The 19,329-nt window shown below is 36.8% G+C and overlaps 1 protein-coding gene across 1 annotated transcript in view; it reads left to right on the plus strand.

The window, feature by feature from the left end:
* The window catches only part of ANGPT1 (angiopoietin 1), a 328,587-nt gene that overhangs the window by 187,765 nt on the left and 121,493 nt on the right, over positions 1–19,329 (plus strand). Inside the window, exon 3 of the mRNA XM_043979816.1 lies at positions 2,948–3,069. Within this exon, the coding sequence (XP_043835751.1) occupies positions 2,948–3,069 (122 nt within the window). The remainder of the gene's footprint in view (positions 1–2,947; positions 3,070–19,329) is intronic.

Raw genomic sequence — 19,329 nt, forward strand, 5'->3', positions numbered from 1 at the left:
TGAATTGCTCAGGGTCACACAGCTAGTAAGTGTCTAAAGCTGGATTTGAACTCAGGAAGATGATTCTTCCTGACTCCAGACCCAGCACTCTCTCTACTGTACCACCTGGTAGCTTAATAAATGATTATTTCTTTCCATTTATCCAAATGGAATATACGTTCAAAATGATTCCTGCAAAGAATGAGGAAAAATAAGCCTTTATATCATAGCTTTATCATCTTACACTAATTTTCTTATTCAATGTTTTTCACTATCTTTTCATCTATATAGTCACTAATATTTTGATGGAAAAACAATTCATGATAATCATTTGCAATAGCAACCAAAATTTTTGAAGACCTACTGCATAGAAAGAATTTAAAGCAGACACAAGATAAAGTTTCTGCCCACAAAGGTGTAGCAAAATACTTGAGGACCAGGGAAATACACACAAAGATAAATAACAGGTAGGGCTGATATAAATAATCCATATGATCCTTCTCTCCCATCCCTCATTAATGACTGCATTAAACTCCTTAAGGGCAAAAATCTGTGTCTTACTACATCTTCTTATACCTAGTACTTAGCATAATGACTTGGAAAATTAATTTGTTGAATTGTATTGAAGTAAACTAAATTAAAATACCCTCTCCCCAGAAGATTTTTCCATTAGTCAAAAAGCATTTGCTAAGTGCTTACCTCCTGTGTGTCAAGAACTGTGGTAAAAACTATGGACACAAATGAAAGCAAAAACAATTCAGGAGCTCACATGCCTAATTGTGTGTATGTATGTGGGGGTAGATGAAAACAATGTGCTACATCCTAGATAGATTCTCTAAGGTAGATGGGCAGTAATCTCAGAGAGGAAGGCATTGGTAGCTCAGGTTTGGCAGGAAAGGCCTCCTTGGCCTTACTTTATTGAAGGTAAAATTTGAGCTGAGTCTTGAACAAGCCAGAGAAAGTAGGGGGCAGAGGTAGAGAAGGAGCACGTTCTAGGCACAAGGAATGGACAGTTGAAAGTCATGGAGATGGAGTGTTGAAAAAAAGCATATGGCCAGGAAAGCAGAATTATTGAGTGAATCAAGGGGCATAAAATATAAGGCTAGGAAACCAGAAAGGGGTCAGTTGTAGAGGGTCTTAAATGCCAGAATTTATTTTGATCCTAAAGGTAATAAGAAGCTTTTGTAGTTTATTGAGTAAAGGGAGTGATATGGTCAGACCCAGGCTTTGGGAAAATTGCTTCAGTAGCGGAGTGATACTGCATCTCATTTGGAGTGAAGAGAGATGAGACAATGAGGAAAATTAGAAAACTATAGTAAGAAAGAGGTAATGGATTTTGTGCAATAGTTTTAAGTTCTTTCTCGCATGAAACCTTTACAAAATACTCACCATTGCTGTCCAAAATAAAAATTCTGATATAGCTTCATCCATTGTCATTCCCCTTTAAGAAAGCTTTAGGTTCTTTTCAAAATAAAAATAATCTATTTGCTCATGCATAGCTAATGTCCTTATTTAACCAAGTTTTTATTTTAATTAATGCCATATGTCTTGGGTATCTTTACTAGAGGTCCATACCTAGGGAAAAGAGTTTGGGCATAAGTGTAAAAAGACAAAAGCTTTCATGGAAGCTTGGCTTCATTGGTACCATGTTGTTACCTACTGCCAACTTATCTAGACTAGAAAAAAGGCACATCTTCTGTAAATAGGGTGTGTCTTGGATATGGTTCTGAATCTTTATAGTTAGTACCTGTGCAATCTTAGGGAAGTAATTTATCTTTTTTTGGCCTCAGTTTCCCCTTTTGGGAAATCAGGAGTTGGGATTAGATGACCTCTCAGATAACTCTAACCTCTAGAGCTCTGATGCTGATTCTATAAACCATATAAGTTCCTCATTGCTGTTCGTCCTTTATTCTCGAAGAGGACCATGACATCAGGGTGATGTCATGACTTGCACTGAATTAGATTTAAGTGAGGGAGGGCTGTGCAAGGTCACCAACATCACTCTCTGTTCCAGAGACATCTGGGTCCAGTGGCAAAATATACATCAGGATGATTGGAGATGACCTTGGATGTTTAAGGCAATTGGGAGTTAAGTGATTTTCCCAGGATCACACAGCTAGTAGGTGTCTGAGTTGAGATTTGAACTCAGGTCCTCTTGACTTCAGGGCCAGTGCTCTATCCACTAGACTATGAAGAGTAAACTGGCTGATTATGAGCCATCTTCAGCATAAGTTAGGTGATTCTGTTATCTAGGTTGTTGGAGACCAAGTCTCAGTAATTTATTTAAATGAATCCATGGTTAATTCAGCAAATACATTTACAATATAGACAAGCTGTCACAATACTAGGTTTGCCAACCATGTGAAGCATTTTATCCTATTACTTTATAACCAAAGATTTCTTCTTCTAAATGTATACCACCACAAATACATAGGAAATGTCTGACATCTCAAAAGGGGCTGGATTTTGATTATGAGAATTATGCCACAGAACAAATTGTGAAGTTTTAAAATTTCTCTACCGTTATTTATGGAAAATTACCAATAAAAAGCTCAGCATCTTAACCAAGGAACATCCTTAAGAGAATTCAGTATTAAAAACTCTGTTTACATAACTGTTGATGTGGCCACTTGGCAAAAATCCAAAATATGTCAAGTATTTGACAATCTTCCAAGTGTGTTTTGTATAACAATACTTCTGACCATGTTTCTTTGCCATCATTGCTGAAATGGATTTGATAGTTCTGTTTTCTCTCTTTATCATTCAATTGCAATCTAATTCCAAAATAAATCCAATGCTAAAGATATATTTAAAGTATTCAACAATAGGAACTCATTTATTTTGTGAATTCTTCTTCAAGCATCACTACCAAGAAATGAAAAGAAACAAATCCCCACAGATTATTTTTTGACATTTATATTGTTCTGTAAATATTCAATTCTTGAAATGTTTTCATTTATCTCTTAAGGTCTTAAATCAAACTTCTCGACTTGAAATTCAATTGTTGGAGAATTCGTTATCAACTTACAAGCTAGAGAAACAACTGCTTCAACAGACACATGAAATCCTAAAAATTCACGAGAAAAACAGGTGAGGGTAAATTATTAGACTCCTAGAGTAGTTTCCTTTGGGTTCCATTTCTTCAGAACTCATCACAAAACTGCTAAATAACTGCTATTATTATTCTACAGTGATCAATTTGTGGTTTTCAAGTGTCATAACATAATCCAAAAAGGACCATGGATCTTTGAAGTAGGAAGGCACCAACTGTTACTAATAACACTAAAGAATATTCCTACTTCTCTGCTATTCTGAGGCTGCCTTTAGGCAAAAGATTAAAGCAAGGATAATCCAGGTGTCTTGTTTGCTTTCTATAATGGTTCAATATACTATACTGGGAGAGCTATATGTTTGGGAAGGATGAAGAGCTAGAAAATCAGAGAATACTTGGTGTTGGAGTTGTGTAGTTCTGCTATGTTTTATTAACTCTATAGTATTACCTAAATGTATTCCCTTATGTTGAGTATGAAGAAAGTTTTGTAAATTTGATTGTGTTGTAATCCATAGTCATGAGACCCTGATACTAAGATCATTGACCGTCTCCAGCACACTAAATTCAAAACAAAACACTTGTGGAAACCTAGATCTAATTCTTTTTAGATATTTTTAATCACTTTTGTACCTAGAAGCTAGGATAGAACAAGAGAAGCTGCTGAATTATGTGCTTTTGTGTTACTGAGACACAAATAGTAAGGTACATTTTTCAACACCTTTAGAATATTATTTTTCTAGCATCTAATGTAACCTTCCAAAAAGGTAGCTTTTCATTATATCTTTGAAGTCACTTCTTTATGAAATTTTATTTAATAGTAGCTGTGGATAAAAGTAACATTATTTATTCCCATAAATTAGCTGTTATACATGCCATCACAGAATCATGGAAGGCGGTACAGATGTGACTTACTTTGCTCTAACTTTGAGTATTATAAATGTGATGTAAGCTCCTTCTTTTTGGAATTTAAATATCTAGATAAATAGAAAAAATGCAGTTAGAACATTTGGTCTTTATAGAATTTGGGTAATTGGTTATTATCTTCACTCCTTTCCAGCATGCTACCCCTGTCTAGAGAACACAGCTACTTTGGACATGTAATTAGGAGGCTTTTGAATTGTTCAACCTGAAAAAAATAATAATAGGATTGTTTAGGTTCATACTAAAATGAAGACTTAGTAGGAACAGAAAGTAACCTTTCTATGGAGAAGATAATACCTGCATAGCACAGTATGGTGTTTTCTGTATGGGAAGACATTTTGATAGTATGGAAAGAGAACTGAAGTTATACTCAGAAGTCATGATCCCAGGTCTGCCACTTACAACTACTATCAATAACTGACATTTATATCGCATTTTATGGCTTACAAAGAATTTAATGTCTTATCTCTTTCGAACTTCCCAAAATACTATAAGTAAAAAATGATAATAAATATTGTATTCTTACTCTGTGCCAAACTCTGTGCTAAATTATGGAGATACAAAGAAAAGCAAAACTAAGGTCTGGGCCCTCAAGGATCACATATCCTAATGGGAGAGACTGACTACCTTCAAACAACTAAGTATATACACAATTAGATAGGTAGGTGGATAGGTGGATAGGTGGATAGATAGATAGATAGATAGATAGATAGATAGATAGATAGATAGATAGATAGATCAATCAAATGTGGTTATCTCAGTAACTTTGGAAGAGAGGGACTAGCAGGAGGGCAGGGGGAGAGGTGGTATTTGACTGAAAAAGGCCTTGTGCAGAAAGTAGCATTTGAGTTTGGGGTTTTTAAGGAAGCCAGGATCACCCTGAGCAGAAGTGATGAAGGAGAGAAGGTCATACATGGGGGATATAATTACTGTATAGGTAGAGAATCAGGAGATGGAGTGTTCGGTAAAGGAGAAGTAAGTAGACCAGAATTGCTGAATTGTACTACAAAAGAAAATACAGATCAAGAACACTTGAAAAGGAAGAAGGGAACCATTTGTGATGAACTTTAAAAACCAAAGAAAGGATTATACAATTTATTCTGGAGATAAGAGAGAAATATTGCAGGTATTATTAAATGAATTTTTATAAAGAAACTGAGGCTCAGAAAGATTAAGTGCCTAGCCCAGGATCACATGCAGAATCAATCAATCATCAACATTTATTAAGCATTTACAATTTGCTAGCTAATGAATGAAGATAGAAAAAATGTGGAAAAAAGATACCTGTCTTCAGAGAGCTTGCATTTTAATGGGGAAAGCAGTGTTAAACAGTGAAATTGTATGAACTCTTTAATCAGAAGTTCTGGGTTCAAATTATACCTTTTGTGCTGATTGCATGACCTTGGGTAAGTCACTTAACCTCCTTGGGATTCAGTTTCTTCATTTGTACATTTGGGGGCTCGGGCTAGATGGTCTCTGAGGTCCTTTGCAGCTTTAAATCTATGATCCTACATGTAAATCAGAATGTAAAGGAGTAAATGAAAGAAAACCCTAGAAGGGAAGATACTTGCCTTAAGGAAAGGCCTCCTGGAGGAAGTATCCTGACACAGCTAAAAATAATTTTGACATACAATGAATTTACCTTCTGCTGTGTTGAGCATTGGGATCTGGAACTGAAAATCTCATTAAAAGTTACATTTTTGGGGCAGCTGCATGGCGCAGTGGATAAAGCACCGGCCCTGGATTCAGGACTACCTGAGTTCAAATCCAGCCTGAGACACTTGACACTTACTAGCTGTATGACCCTGGGCAAGTCACTTAACCCCCATTGCCCCGCAAAAAAAAAAAAAAAGTTACATTTTCACAGCACCTCAAAATATATGTGCATGTTCTCTGAATGAACAAGGAAGGTAGGCTTGTCTTCCTTCATTTTTTTCTCTTGTCTTAGGGATGGAATAAACCAGTGGTGCCAAATTTAAATAGAAACAGGGACCCTTAACCATACATGAGGATCCTTGTGGACTGCATATTGGCTCAGAAAACCACATGTTAACATTATCTATGTTTTATTATAATTTTATTTATTTCGTTAAATACTTCCCAGTGACATGTTCATCTGCTTTAGGCCGCAATCGAGAGTGTTGGGGTCCAGATGTAGTCTGTGGGCCGCATATTTGACACCTCTGGTGTAAACGATCTCTCAACAAGTAGGTTACCACATGTGTTATCTTTGCCAAATGTTAGCATTGCACTGAATTATTGATCTCTTGACTGAAATGCTCCTAAAATATGCATCATTGAGAGGCAGTATAGCATAGTAGAGAGAATGAGTACTGGGCTTGGAGATAATAATAACAATAACAATTAAAATTTATATTTTACCTACTGTGTTTCAGGCCCTGTGTTAGGTTTTACAAATATCATCTCATTTGATCTTCTCAACAACCCAGGGAGGTAGGTTCTATTATTATCTCCATTTTAAAGGTAGGAAAACAGAGACAAACAGGAAACAGGTTAGGTGACTTGTCCATAGTCACATAGCTAGTCAGTGTCAGAGGATAGATTTGAAATCAGGTCTTCCTCACTGGAGACCCAGCCTTCCATCCACTTTGCCACCTCCCTGACTCTGAGACATTAAGGCTCGGGTTTGTATCCTATCAGCACTTACCAGCTGTATGATACTTGACAGTTCAGTTAACAGATTTGAGTCTCATTTTCTTCATCTGCAAAATGGGGGAAATAATAACATCTACTTCTCAGACTTGTTGTTGAGACTTTAATGATAATTAATGGATGTAAGAAAATATTGTACACCTTTATATGTCATATACATACCAGCTATAGTTATCCTTATCCTCAACATTATTATTACATCTCCAGTGGACACTGGAGATGTTAAAATGCCATCCCTCTTGCAAGCAGGAGAGCTTTTCCTTGAAAATCAAAAGGTGATTCAAAAGGATTTAATTTTTTTCCTTTCGTACCCATGTCACCTCACACATGACAAATAGTGTATATTCTAGTGATACTTTTTCACATTCTGCCTTATTTAGACTTTTCAATGCTGGATGCCATCAGCATGCTGGGATCCTTAGATGCTCTCACTGTAACTTAGGTTCAAATCTCACTTCCATCACATACTAGCTGATCAATCAAGATCAACCATTTCTGGGGTTTACTTTCCTCACCTATAAAATGATAATAGGGGCAGCTAGGTGGTGCAGTGGATAGAGCACCAGCCCTGGATTCAGGAGGACCTGAGTTCAAATCCAGGCTCAGACACTTAACACTTACTAGCTGTGTGACCCTGGGCAAGTCACTTAACCCCAATTGCCTCCCCCCAAAAAACAAAACAAAAAAAAAATGATAATAGCCTGTAGTTTCTACTTCACAGGGTAGTTGCGAAACTCTAATGTTTGTGCAACTTTAGATGGATTATTGCCTATCAGTAATATTACTAGTGAAAATATTTAAGAATTATAACTTTTAAAAAATAGTTTTGCTATAGCTTAAAGAGCAAGTGAGTCCTTAAACATATAATCACTTCTGTAACACATGTAATGGTTTTGACCTAGAATCATGAGTTGAATAGTAGCCATACCCAAATCGCTAATAAAGTTTTTGTTAATAACAGACGTCCCTCCATAAATTCTCTCAAGGCCAAGCTTAGAAGGTTATATATCAAATCTAATATATTTTATCATCTAATAATAAGTTTTCCCCCATAAATTGAAATGAATTTTATTATAACTCATTGTAGTTGGCCATCTATTTCCAATTTAAACCTGAGTCTTTGAGGTGGATTTTAACTGCAACTATGAAGTGATGTAGTAGGATGTACCAAAAGTCTAAGGGTGGCTTTCAGCATTAAACCTGTGTTTTATACAGACGATGTATCCTTTCAGCCACGTGCCTGAAAATTGCCCCTTTTCTTCCTCTATTACTCTTGACCCTCAAATTCCCCATCATTTCTGGGTGATTTTTTGGCAGCATTTCACAGCAATTTGATGCAACTAATTGCTTTGTTATGTCTATCTGTTGTATCTATCGACCCATCTGTCTGCCCGTGTCCATATGTGTGCAATAGTGTTTTGGCAGAACAGCACTGCTTATTCTGAGGTGTATTTCTTTCATGCACCACACTTGGAAAAACATTCTGCTAGTCCATATAGTCAAAACTTGCCTGTTTGTAATGCACAACATGCTTTTTCAATATAATTATCATCATTTTTTTCAAAACTACAATGGAATTAAAGGGATACCTGCCAAGTACAAACTGAAAGAATAGTCTTGAAATTTTCCCAGTTTAATGGATTGGAAACAAAAGCCAATCACCAGAATATTTAAACTTTTTAAATAGTTTCTTGATAATTTCCTCCCCCAACCTCTTCAACTAATCTTAATCCCTCAAATGTGATAAAACATCATTTCTTTTTTTAAAAAAAGTCTCAGAAGTTAAGCACAGCTTTCCTTTAATTTGCAAGGTCTGGTCTGGATCAGTTAATAAAGTTGGCAAAGAGGATTATCTAAATTAAGCATTGCTTCCTCCCACAGGAATGTCAGGGGGTGGTATCTATGGCTTTGCTACTTCATCACCTTTTAGAACAGTTTGGTCTTGACTGGGAGCTAGTACAACATCCCCCATGTGGAGTGTGTTACCTCTTTGGAAGAAAGAGGAGTATTTTATGTATGGGTTTGTACAATCCTTTCATGCTAAGCTATCCTGCTGATTTACATCCTGAAAAATAAAATGCATCACTTGTCAGGTTGAAAATTGGTTTCTGGTCTCATTAGATTTAGTCTTCCTTTCCCAAAAGATCTGAGCTAATACTAAGTGTTAAAGTTTTTCAGCATTTACTCACTTATTTTTTTAGTAGCAACCTTGGGATATCATTGAGAATGCCTTTCTGAGATACTTTTCTGAATGCTACAGTTTCAATCTCACTTTCTTTTGCTTCCCATAAAAATTAATCAGCCTCTTATGTGGTGGGGAGGTATTTGGCCCCCCAAATTGAAATTACATGACCAAGCCCTTGATTGAATTAAAAACATGTATATTTCCCTATCTTGTCCATTTACAAGGACTAGGGAAGTACATGCCATATCCCAAATTCAGCAGCATCTACTGAGCAGCTCCAAGGGTATATGCTTCCAGATACTATGCTATTCTTGCTTAGTAAGGAAATGTGGCTTTACTTCTGAGTACAATGCTATTTATTTGGGAAGAAGAGGTAATCAGGATACAAATACACTCCATTGATTAGATATTACTTTATCCATTCAATGAAGGAATAAGTTAGGCAGTTAGGGTTGAGTTTTTAAACCTGAGGTATGTCTTTGATTCCAATTTCTTTTTCAACCAAAGGAATCACAGTCTCAGAAGTGGAAGAAATTCAGAGCCCATTTGCTACAAGTGGTACCCAAATCAAGACTCCTTTCAATAACTTCTTCAGAAAAATGGCCATGTAGCTTCCTCACATGAAGACCTGCAGTGAAGTGAAATCCATCATCCTCTGGGGCAGCCCAGTCCACTTTTGTATACCTTTAAATGTTGGCAAATTCTCTAGATTGAATTTAAATGTGTCTCTTTGCAAACTCTATCCACTAGATAAGGAGGAAAATAACCTAGGTTCTTATAAACTTTAGATCGCTTCATAGGCTTATGTAGGAGGGAATATTATTTTGTCATATGTATGCTGTTAATGTTTTCCTATATACCTTTTTTTTTTCAGTGAGGCAATTGGGGTTAAGTGACTTGCCCAGGGTCACACAGCTAGTAAGTGTTAAGTGTCTGAGGCTGGATTTGAACTCAGGTACTCCTGACTCCAAGGCCCGTGCTCTATCCACTGCGCAACCTAGCTGCCCCTATAATGACTTTTGGATGAGATGAGGCACTGCCCAAAAATTCTGATTTGAATTAATTTTAATGAATAAAGTACTATGCATTTAGGTACTTCATTTTTCTTAGCTAAAATGAAGTTTGTTATTCATTAATTTTAAATAATTTATAATGAAATTTTCATAGAATTTTATGGTTTTTATCTTATTATCTCAATAACCCAATAAGGTAGGTAATAGAAGTATTATCACACCTATTTCATGACTGAGAAAACTGAGATCCAAATAATTTAAGCGATTGAGCCAAGGTCACACTGCAAGGATCAGGGTCAGGTTTAGACCCTAAATATCCTGATTCCACTTCCAACACTTTTTGCTATTCCATGCTGCTTTTTTGAATCTTCCAAGTTTAAAGTATATAATGACAATGATAATAATAAAATGCTAGAATTTTTTTAGTCCTTTAAGCTTTGTAAAATACTTTAAAAATATTGTACCATTTGCCCCTCACTACAACAAACTCTGGGAGATAGTTGCTATTATTATGCCCATTTTACATATGGGGAAACTGAAGTGCTTATATCATCAGTCTTGTTACTCCCACTTCATCAGTATCCTCTGCCCTGGGGATCCTTCTGAATGAAGGAAGGAGAGCTCCTTCCAGAATCCCCAGATAAGGATGGTAACCAGTTCAGCTTTCTCTTCATTTCCTACCCAGCTACATTTTTAGACTTTAAAACATGCTTCCTCTCTATCTGGTACCTTCTCTCCCCACTCCCTTCACCCCTCAATACCTTCTCCTTGATTTGACTTGGCTTCCATTCATATATTGTCTTTCTTCTTTAGATTTAAAACTCCTTGATGGCAAAGATTGTCTTTCTTTGTATTCCCAGCACTTACCACAGTGCCTAGCACCTAGTAGGTGCTTATTAAGTGGTTATTGACTGACTGAGGCAGACAGAGGTTAAGTCTTAGCCCAAAGTCAAATGATAGTAAATGTCTGAAACCAGATTTAAAGTCCTGCCTTCTTAACTTCAGGCCCAAGGCTCTTGTCACTGATCCTCCTAGATCTCCCTAGGTTTGAAATATTATATAGTACAATAAGAATATGATAATGTATTTGTGATATGACATGGATAACAATATGAAATGATATAAAATATGACTTATAGTAATTTTATTCATAGTTACATAAGGCTGGATGAGTGTTTCAAACCACATTGGGATAAAATCTTGTTTCTTTTCAATGTCAGCATAATTTGAATTTCCTAAGGTCTGTGGATGTGGCCAGGATCATAGGGATAGAGAGAATATCTATCTAAAATGATAGTTCTCAATTTTGTTCATGATGGTCTGAAAGCTATAATAGCATAAAACAATAGGGACATGTTTTGTCTGAGTTGACCTAGTTTCTGAGAGTTAATTTTATTTAGCTTTGTTTCTTAATCAGTAATAACATAGAATCTGAGAATCATTGAATTAGATGAGCTTGATTCTTGGAAGGGAATTCTAGAAGGGGCATGTATAATTTGTGACATGAAGACTAGCTGAAGGAGTGCGGCATTCAAGACTTTTGCAGCAACAGGGATTATTAGCTGGAGGAGCTAAAAAGAACTGGAAGCATGGAGGCAACAGGTGAAATATTCTTATTTTCCCCTTCCAAGGGAACGCAAAAGGAGAGCTGAGATATGGCAAAAAAGGGAAGTATGGAGAATGGCTGTTAATACCAATAGACATAGCAGAACAGAAGACATAGGCTGAAGCCACTAGCCTTGCTCATTTCTTCAAGGACTGAGGGAAGGTCCAAGAAGAAGTCTGTTCTTTCTCCAATCTTCCTTCCTTGTGGCTTTCTAGTAAGAGATACCATAATTACACTGCTTATTTTTTTACCCAATTGTTTCTAATAACTTCAAACATAAAAAGACCAGGGATTATCTGAGATCAACGTACATTTAAGATAGGATGGAGACTCAAACTTCTGCCTAGACTCTAGGAATTTTCCTAACTGGGAAATCTTTTGGTTGGTCAACATGCATCTAAGCAATTACATTGGGTCACACGTTATACTATGTGCTGGGGAAAAGACAGTCTATGCCCCTGAGAAACTCATAGACTAATGGGGGACACCATGGGCAAACAAATACGTACAAACAAGCCATATATAGAATTAATTGGAAATAATAAGCAGAAGGGAAGCAATAAAATTAAAAGGACTTGGGAGAGGCTTCTGGGTGGGATTTTAACTAGGACTTCATTGAAGTGAGAGAAGCCCAGAGGAAGAGAAGAGAAATTATTCCAGATATGAGGGACAACCAGAGAAAATGACTAGAAATAATCCGAAAGCCAAGAGATGGAGAGTTTTGTTCATGGAACAGAAAGGAGACCAATGTCACTGGGTTAAAAAGGAATGTTAAGTGGAGGGAGACTAGAGGCAGGGGTTGGGCAGGGGACATAGATAATAAAGGGCTTTGAATGCTAACAGAGGATTTTGTATTCCTAGAGTTTATAGGGAGCCACTGGAATTTATGGAGTATGGTTTGACATAGTTTGGCCAGTGCTTTAGGGAAATCACTTTGGTGGATGAAAGGAGGATGAACTGGAGTGGGGAAGACTTGTGGCAGGCAGACAAAGTATCACCCTATTACAATAGTCCAGTCATAAGTTGATAAAAGTCTGCAGAAGGGCAGTATTAGTATCAGAAGAGAATAGGTTGACTATTTGACAGATTTTGCAAAGGTAAAATCAGCAAGGTTTGACAAAACATTGAATATTGTGAATGAGAAGTAAGGAAGAATAGATGATGATAACTAGGTTGTGAGCCTGGAGCACTAGAAGGGTGATAATGCCTTCAAGAGTAATAGCAAAGTTGGGGAATGATGGTATAGGGGCAAAGATAATATAGTTTGGGATATGTTGAGTTTTAAGATGCCTAATGGACATCCAGTTTGTAATGTCTGAAAGGCTGATGCAGATATAAGATTTCAGGCCAGGAGGGAGGTTGTGAAAAGATAGGTAGATGTGAGAATTTTTGGCCTACGGGTGACAATTAAATACATAGGGACAGATGAGATTATGAAATGAAATGGTATGGGGGAAAAGAGAAGCATACCCAGGACAGAACTCTGTGAGGCACATACAATTAGAGAATATGATCTGCATGAGAGTCCAAGAAAGGAGGCTAAGAAGGAGTGGTCAGATAGGTAGGAGGAGAACCAGGAATGGTGTCCTGAAAACTTAAAGAAGAGAGTATAAAGGAGAATAGAATGCTTGACAGTGTCAAAGGCTGCAGAGAGGTCAAGAAGACTAGATGATTGAGGAAAAGCTACTGGATTTAGCAATTGGTATACCATTGGTAACTCTGGAGAGAGTAGTTTGGGTTTAATGATGTTGGAAGCTGTATTGTTAGGAAATAAGAAGACAGTTGAGGATAGAGAAAGTACCTATTATAAACAGATTTCTCAAGGGCTTTAGCCACAAAGCAGAAGAGCTAGAGGATGATAAACATGGACTTGTTTTTAAGTGATAGAGAAGGAGTTTGTAGATGGAAATAAGTGAGAAAGTGAGGATGACAGAGGGGACAATTTGCTTGAAGAGAGAGGATAAAATGAAATGGATAAAAATATTACTTGTACAGGTAGAGAGGTTTACTCTGGCAAAGAGTAGGACCACCTCTTCATGGGAAACAAGGGTGAAATATGAGATAGTGGAAGGAGGCATGATATGAGATGAGGAGGAGGGGAGTAGAGAAAGTCAGTGGCTTCAGGTTGTTTTTTTTTTTTTTTCAGTAAAATAAGAGGTAAGGTTCTCAGTTGAGAGGATGGTGGGAGAGTTTAAAGAGAGATGAAAAGATTTGGAAGAGCTCTTGTGGAAAGTGAGATAGTAGAAATAAAAGTGGATAGTGGAAGATCCAAAACTGAGGTTTGGAAGGCACACAACTGATATGATAAGGGGGCCAAAGAAGAGGATACTGTAGAATTGAACTGGTTCACCAAGGAGTCAAGACAAAGAAGTCAGAGAGTGGGTAGCATAGGGGTGATATACTGGGAAAGAATGGAGAGACTAAGTGATTGGAGGTCATGATGAGAATGAAGAGAAGGGTTTGATAAGGTAAGTGAGAGGGAGAAGTGGAAACCCAACAAACTGTGATTAGATAGGGTAATTTCAGAGTTTTTTTTAACATGTGCATTTGTGGGTGACAGAAAGATCAAGGGTATGACCATTTTTAATATCTTTATGTGTGGATGAGATATTGAGATTGTACTAGGTTTTTGGTTGATATACATTTCATTAAGTACCAGAGGAGGGGACCATGTAGACATAATGACCCATTATATTGTCCCAGCTTAAAGACAAACTAATTGTTGTAACAAGGCATGGCTAATTAAATTTCCAGAAAAAAGGGAGATAAGCAGAAAAAATAGTGATGAGTATCTGCTGGCCCCCCACAACTCCCACAGTAACACCCATAGCTAGAAGCATTATATTAAAAGTTTCCTTTCATGAACTACTTCCTGGGGGGTCGGGGTGGGGGAGCTTGCGGAGACCAAAAAACACATTGAAATTTTTACTCATTCCAGTGCACTTATTTATCAAAAGAAAAACAAATACTTCAACAAAATTCAAGGTAATATCAATATTTTTCATGAGACACTAATTAGTTATTGTCTTGTCTCTATTTAATGTCATAAATCAATTGTGTATGCTGGAAATTAAATATTTTAAATCTTTTGTGTTATTCCAGGGAAACCATCTTTTACAACTCTTATAGACCACCAGTGATCATCAGAGAGTATTTTAATAATTATTCATCTAGACTATTTTTCTCTTTAGTCAGAATATAACAAAACTGTTTTTAAAATAAAATTTTTATTTTGAATGTAACAATCACTAGCAAACATAAATGTTTTGCTTTACAAAGAAAAAGTCTTGTATAAGAAACTGTGAACTTATGTCATAGTTTTTCAAGTATATACATGTATTATAACAGTTGTATCAAGATTATTTTTGTCTCTATGATTTTTGTTCTTTTTGTTCCTTGATTCATTTTTCCCTACAATTCTACTATTAGGCATACATTCCATATGTATAACTAATGTTTTTTCAGACAAATCAATTTATCCTCCATTTATTTTAAGAAGTATTTCTAAAAAGAATTTTCATGATTCTCAGTAATTCATTGGAACATTTAATGATTCTTCAATAGCTTTTTTTTTTTTGGCAGGGGTGGGGTGGGGTTTGCTTACAAAACCCTTTTTGAACAAATTTTAAATTTCAGGAAAGTTTTCCTTTCTGGTTTTTTAGAAACTTTTCATTCCTAAGAGATGAATAACTTCATGACACTCTTGAATTAATAATCAAGCCACCATAAAGTGCCCCATTTTTGCAGCGTGTCAACACCATCCTTATAAAGAATAAAGATGATTTTTAGCAAAAACAAAAACCCTGAAACATCTGCAGATTGGTTCAGACCAATAAATAGGGAAGGTTTGTACATTTTCAACATTTCCTCCCAGTCTGACAGCAGCTGTATTTGTACAAATAGAGCTAAGCAACTGTCACCACTGTGACTTCACTTGGCTGCTGTGTTAGGAGGCTATTGCAGGAACCAAGAGAAAACAGCTTCTCTTTTCTGTGAAAGTATTGAGGTGGATTCTGGGAGTGGAAGTTCTTCATAATGAGGGGGTTTTGTTGTGCTGGTTAACAATGACTAGAAGAAATAGATGACCAGTCTGAAGCTATAGCCAGGGTTGAAAGTTTACTCACAGAGAACCTTCCACTCAAATTCAAAATTCTTATTTATTTCATTGCTTTTATTTTTTCATACTAGGGCACCTCTGCCCTAAGCTAAAAGTGAAGTGTCAATGTGTCAAAATGTGTTAGTATCAGTTCTCAAGGTATTTCCAGCATGATGGGAAACAGGAAATGCTGAGAATCTTGTGAGAAACTATTCTTATGGAATGTCAGGCCCATACTTAAACCTTGGAGGTTGGTAGCATCCAGCAGAAACATTCTTCACTGTCACAAATCAGAAATTTTTCTTAAGATAGTTACCTCAGTGCACTGAGGGGGTAAAATGACTTGGCCAAGGTCATTTAACTCCTATGTGTCAGAATGGATTGCAAAATTGTTGTTTTTTTTTTAATCTTCTTTTTACTTAGTTACTTTACAAAGTCAACACCATAATTCAGACCCTAATTACATCACGTGGCTACTACAAAAGCCTGATGGTCACCCTGACTCAAGTTTCTTCTCACCCTGGTCTTTCATTCAGCTGCCAAAATGATTTTTCTCCAGGGCAGAACTGACCATGTCATCCCACTCTGCCCCATAGTCACTCCCTATAACCTCCACAATCAAATATAGAATCCTCTGGTTGATTTTTTTTTTAAGCGGGGCAATGAGGGTTAAGTGACTTTCCCAGGGTCACACAGCTGTCGTCAAGTATCTGAGGTTTGATTTGAACTCAGGTCCTCCTGAATCCAGGGCCGGTGCTTTATCCACTGCACCACCTAGCTGCCCCTTCCTCTGGTTGATTTTTAAAGGTCTTTATAACCTGGCTGCTTTTTCCCTTTCCTTTACTCCCTTCCACACACTCTAAGTTGAGATGCTGGCTTATTTGTTTTTGCCTTGAATATTCATTTATTCCTACTGTAACTTGACTGTGCTTTAAAAAAAAAAAAAACAGCTGTTGCTTATACATGGAATGCTCTTCCTCTTTAAGGTTTTTCCTTCTGGCTTTGCTAGCATTATTCAAGGCTCACCTCAAATCTATGTTTGGCAAAAGGCCTTTCCTGTTACTAAGTCCCTCAATGCTTTCACTCTAAGATTACTTCCCATTTACACTGTATATATTAATAGTTGTTTGCATGTTACCTCCTCCCTTACAATTTGAGCTTCTTGAGGTCTGGGGCCACATTTTTATTTGTCTTTGTATTCCTAAAACTTAGCACAGTGCCTAGCACAAAGTGAGCACTTAATAAATACTGATCATGTCATTGACTGCCTGCCTGCCTGCCTGCCTGCATCTAGGTCTTTCTAACTACATGGATGACTCTCTATCCACTGGGTCATGCAAAATCTCAGAGGTTAGGATTAGCATTTGAATTTGTTTTTGGTAATGGTGGTAAAATGGTTGCTCCATTTGTGCTGTTGTAGTATATTGTATTCCTAATTCTTCTTATTTCACTTTGCATCATTTCATCAAAGTCTTTGAACATTTCTCTGGATCCATCATATTCCTGGTTTCTTCCAGAATAGTAATAGTCCCTTATATTCATGTACTATAATTTGTTTAGACATTCCCTAATCAATGAGTATCTGTTTTATTTTTCTAGTTCTTTACCACCACAAAAAATGCTGCTATAAAGGTTGGGCCAAATCTAATAAAATGAAATTTATTAGGGATAAATGTGAAGTCCTACACTTGGGGCCAAAAAAATGAAGTTGAAAAGTACAGCCTAGGGGAGGTATGGCTACTTGACAGTTCATCCAAAGAAGATTTGGGGGTTTTAATGGCCTGCAAACTCAATGAGTCACCACAGAGGCAGCCAAAAAAGTGAATGCAACGTTAGCTTTCAGTAAGAAGCATCATGTCTCAAGTGAAGGGAGTGAGTCTAGTTGGGGTTTTTTTGTTTGTTTTGTTGTGTTTTGTTTTCCTTTTAAAGGATCCAGTCCCATTTATTGTTCTTGTAATGGTTCCCCTTGGTTACAAATCCATTGGACCTCTCTGGATTCACTAGTACAAAAAAGTCCGTACCTCAGAATCCATTAGCAAGTTTTCCCCATCTCGTGCATTTGCTATATGCTTAGTTTTGTTTTGTTTTCCTTGACTAAGGTTCAGTTTGTCCTCTTTATTTTTTTATATGACAGGGTGGTGCTCTTTACCTAGCCATGGGAACACAGAAACTTGGAAGGAAGCTCTCCTTCAAGGAGAACAAAGTGGAGACATACAACAAGTGGATGCATATGGGAAAAATATGCCAATGGCTCCCTAAGTACAAACTTCTTTGTCTTGATGTATCCATAGAGGTTTAGTGGATTTGTAACCAAGGGGAACTAGTACCAAGAAAAGAAACAAGTCTTAATCCTTTACAAGAAAAAGCCCACGAAGTTGCCGATTTCCCCAAAGGCCTGGTGGAATCATTGTCCCCATATCCAAATTCTTTTGATCATCCTCCAGCTCCCTAGACACACCTCTTTTCAGTCTTAACCTGAAGAAAGGAAGGGAATACGCACTTCTTAAAACAAATATCTCATTTGATCCTCACAACAATCCTGTGAGGGAAATACTATTATTACCCTCATTTTACAGTCAAGGAAAATGAGGGGAAAAGGGTTTAAGTGACTCATTCAGGGTCATGCAGCTAGTAAGTGTCTGAGGCTAGATTTGAACTCAGGTCTTTCTGACTGCAGGCCCAGTGATCTCTCCCCTGTGCCACCAACTGTCTCTGAACATAAAGATACATTCCTTCCTTCATGTTCCAAATAATTGTCCCTGAAAATATCATCTTTGCTAAACAAAGATCATTATCAAAAGTAGAGATGAAAGATGGATGTAGTACACTAGAAAGAGCCCTGGATTTGGGGTGAGAAGACCTGGGTTTGAATGCCAACCATGCCCCCTTTGACCTTGTGTGAAACTTTGGGAAAATCCCTTCACTTCTCTTTAGATCTTTCAAATAAGGAGGATGGACCAGATGACCTCTGAAGTCTCTTCTGATTCTATGGTACTTTGATTAAAACAAAACAATATACATTTTTTTAAGTCCAAGGAGTTTTATGTAATGTTTAAGTACCTTTCTTATAGCCATTTTTTAGGTTTGAGATTTTGTCTTCTTAAATGTGAACCTTGGACAGGAAAGTGTGCCGCCATATTCTATATAATGCTGAGTTCACTATTGGCCCCTGAAAATGATAAATAAAAGTAATAGCTACAAGATAAGTTCACCAAGGGCCACATCACATATTGATTGATTGGGAAAATGGAGAGATCACAGTTCATCCTGTTTCAGGGGGACAATGCCATTTTATATTATTTTCTAAGACCATTATGACTATAGTGTTCTTGTTAAAACCCAGTATGAATCTTACTCTTTATTTTATTTTTGTTTTTTTGTGGGGCAATGAGGGATAAGTGACTTGCCCAAGGTCACACAGCTAGTAAGTGTCAACTGTCTGAGGCCAGATTTAAACTCAGGTCCTATTGAAACCAGGGCTTTATCTACTGTGCCACCTGGCTACGCCAAATCTTACTCTTTACATCATTATTTGTAGCAACTAATTCTTTAAAAAAATTATTTAATTTTTTATTTCTGGAATAAAACAAGCTTTTTCATGATGTAGTACAATCAAAAAAGATGATTGCACATGACACTGCAAATCTACACTGCACAATTTGCTATTCCTTTCAAATATCATCAAATTATCATGCACATTTATCAAAATTATCATGCACATTTCTTTTATTTTCCCCTAATTCTTAAGTTCTATTCTTTAATATAACTCACGTATATTTTACTATATTCCTCTCTTTAGTTAAA

Source organism: Dromiciops gliroides, chromosome 1, assembly GCF_019393635.1.
Source record: "Dromiciops gliroides isolate mDroGli1 chromosome 1, mDroGli1.pri, whole genome shotgun sequence".
In the NCBI taxonomy this organism is placed as follows: Eukaryota; Metazoa; Chordata; class Mammalia; order Microbiotheria; family Microbiotheriidae; genus Dromiciops; species Dromiciops gliroides.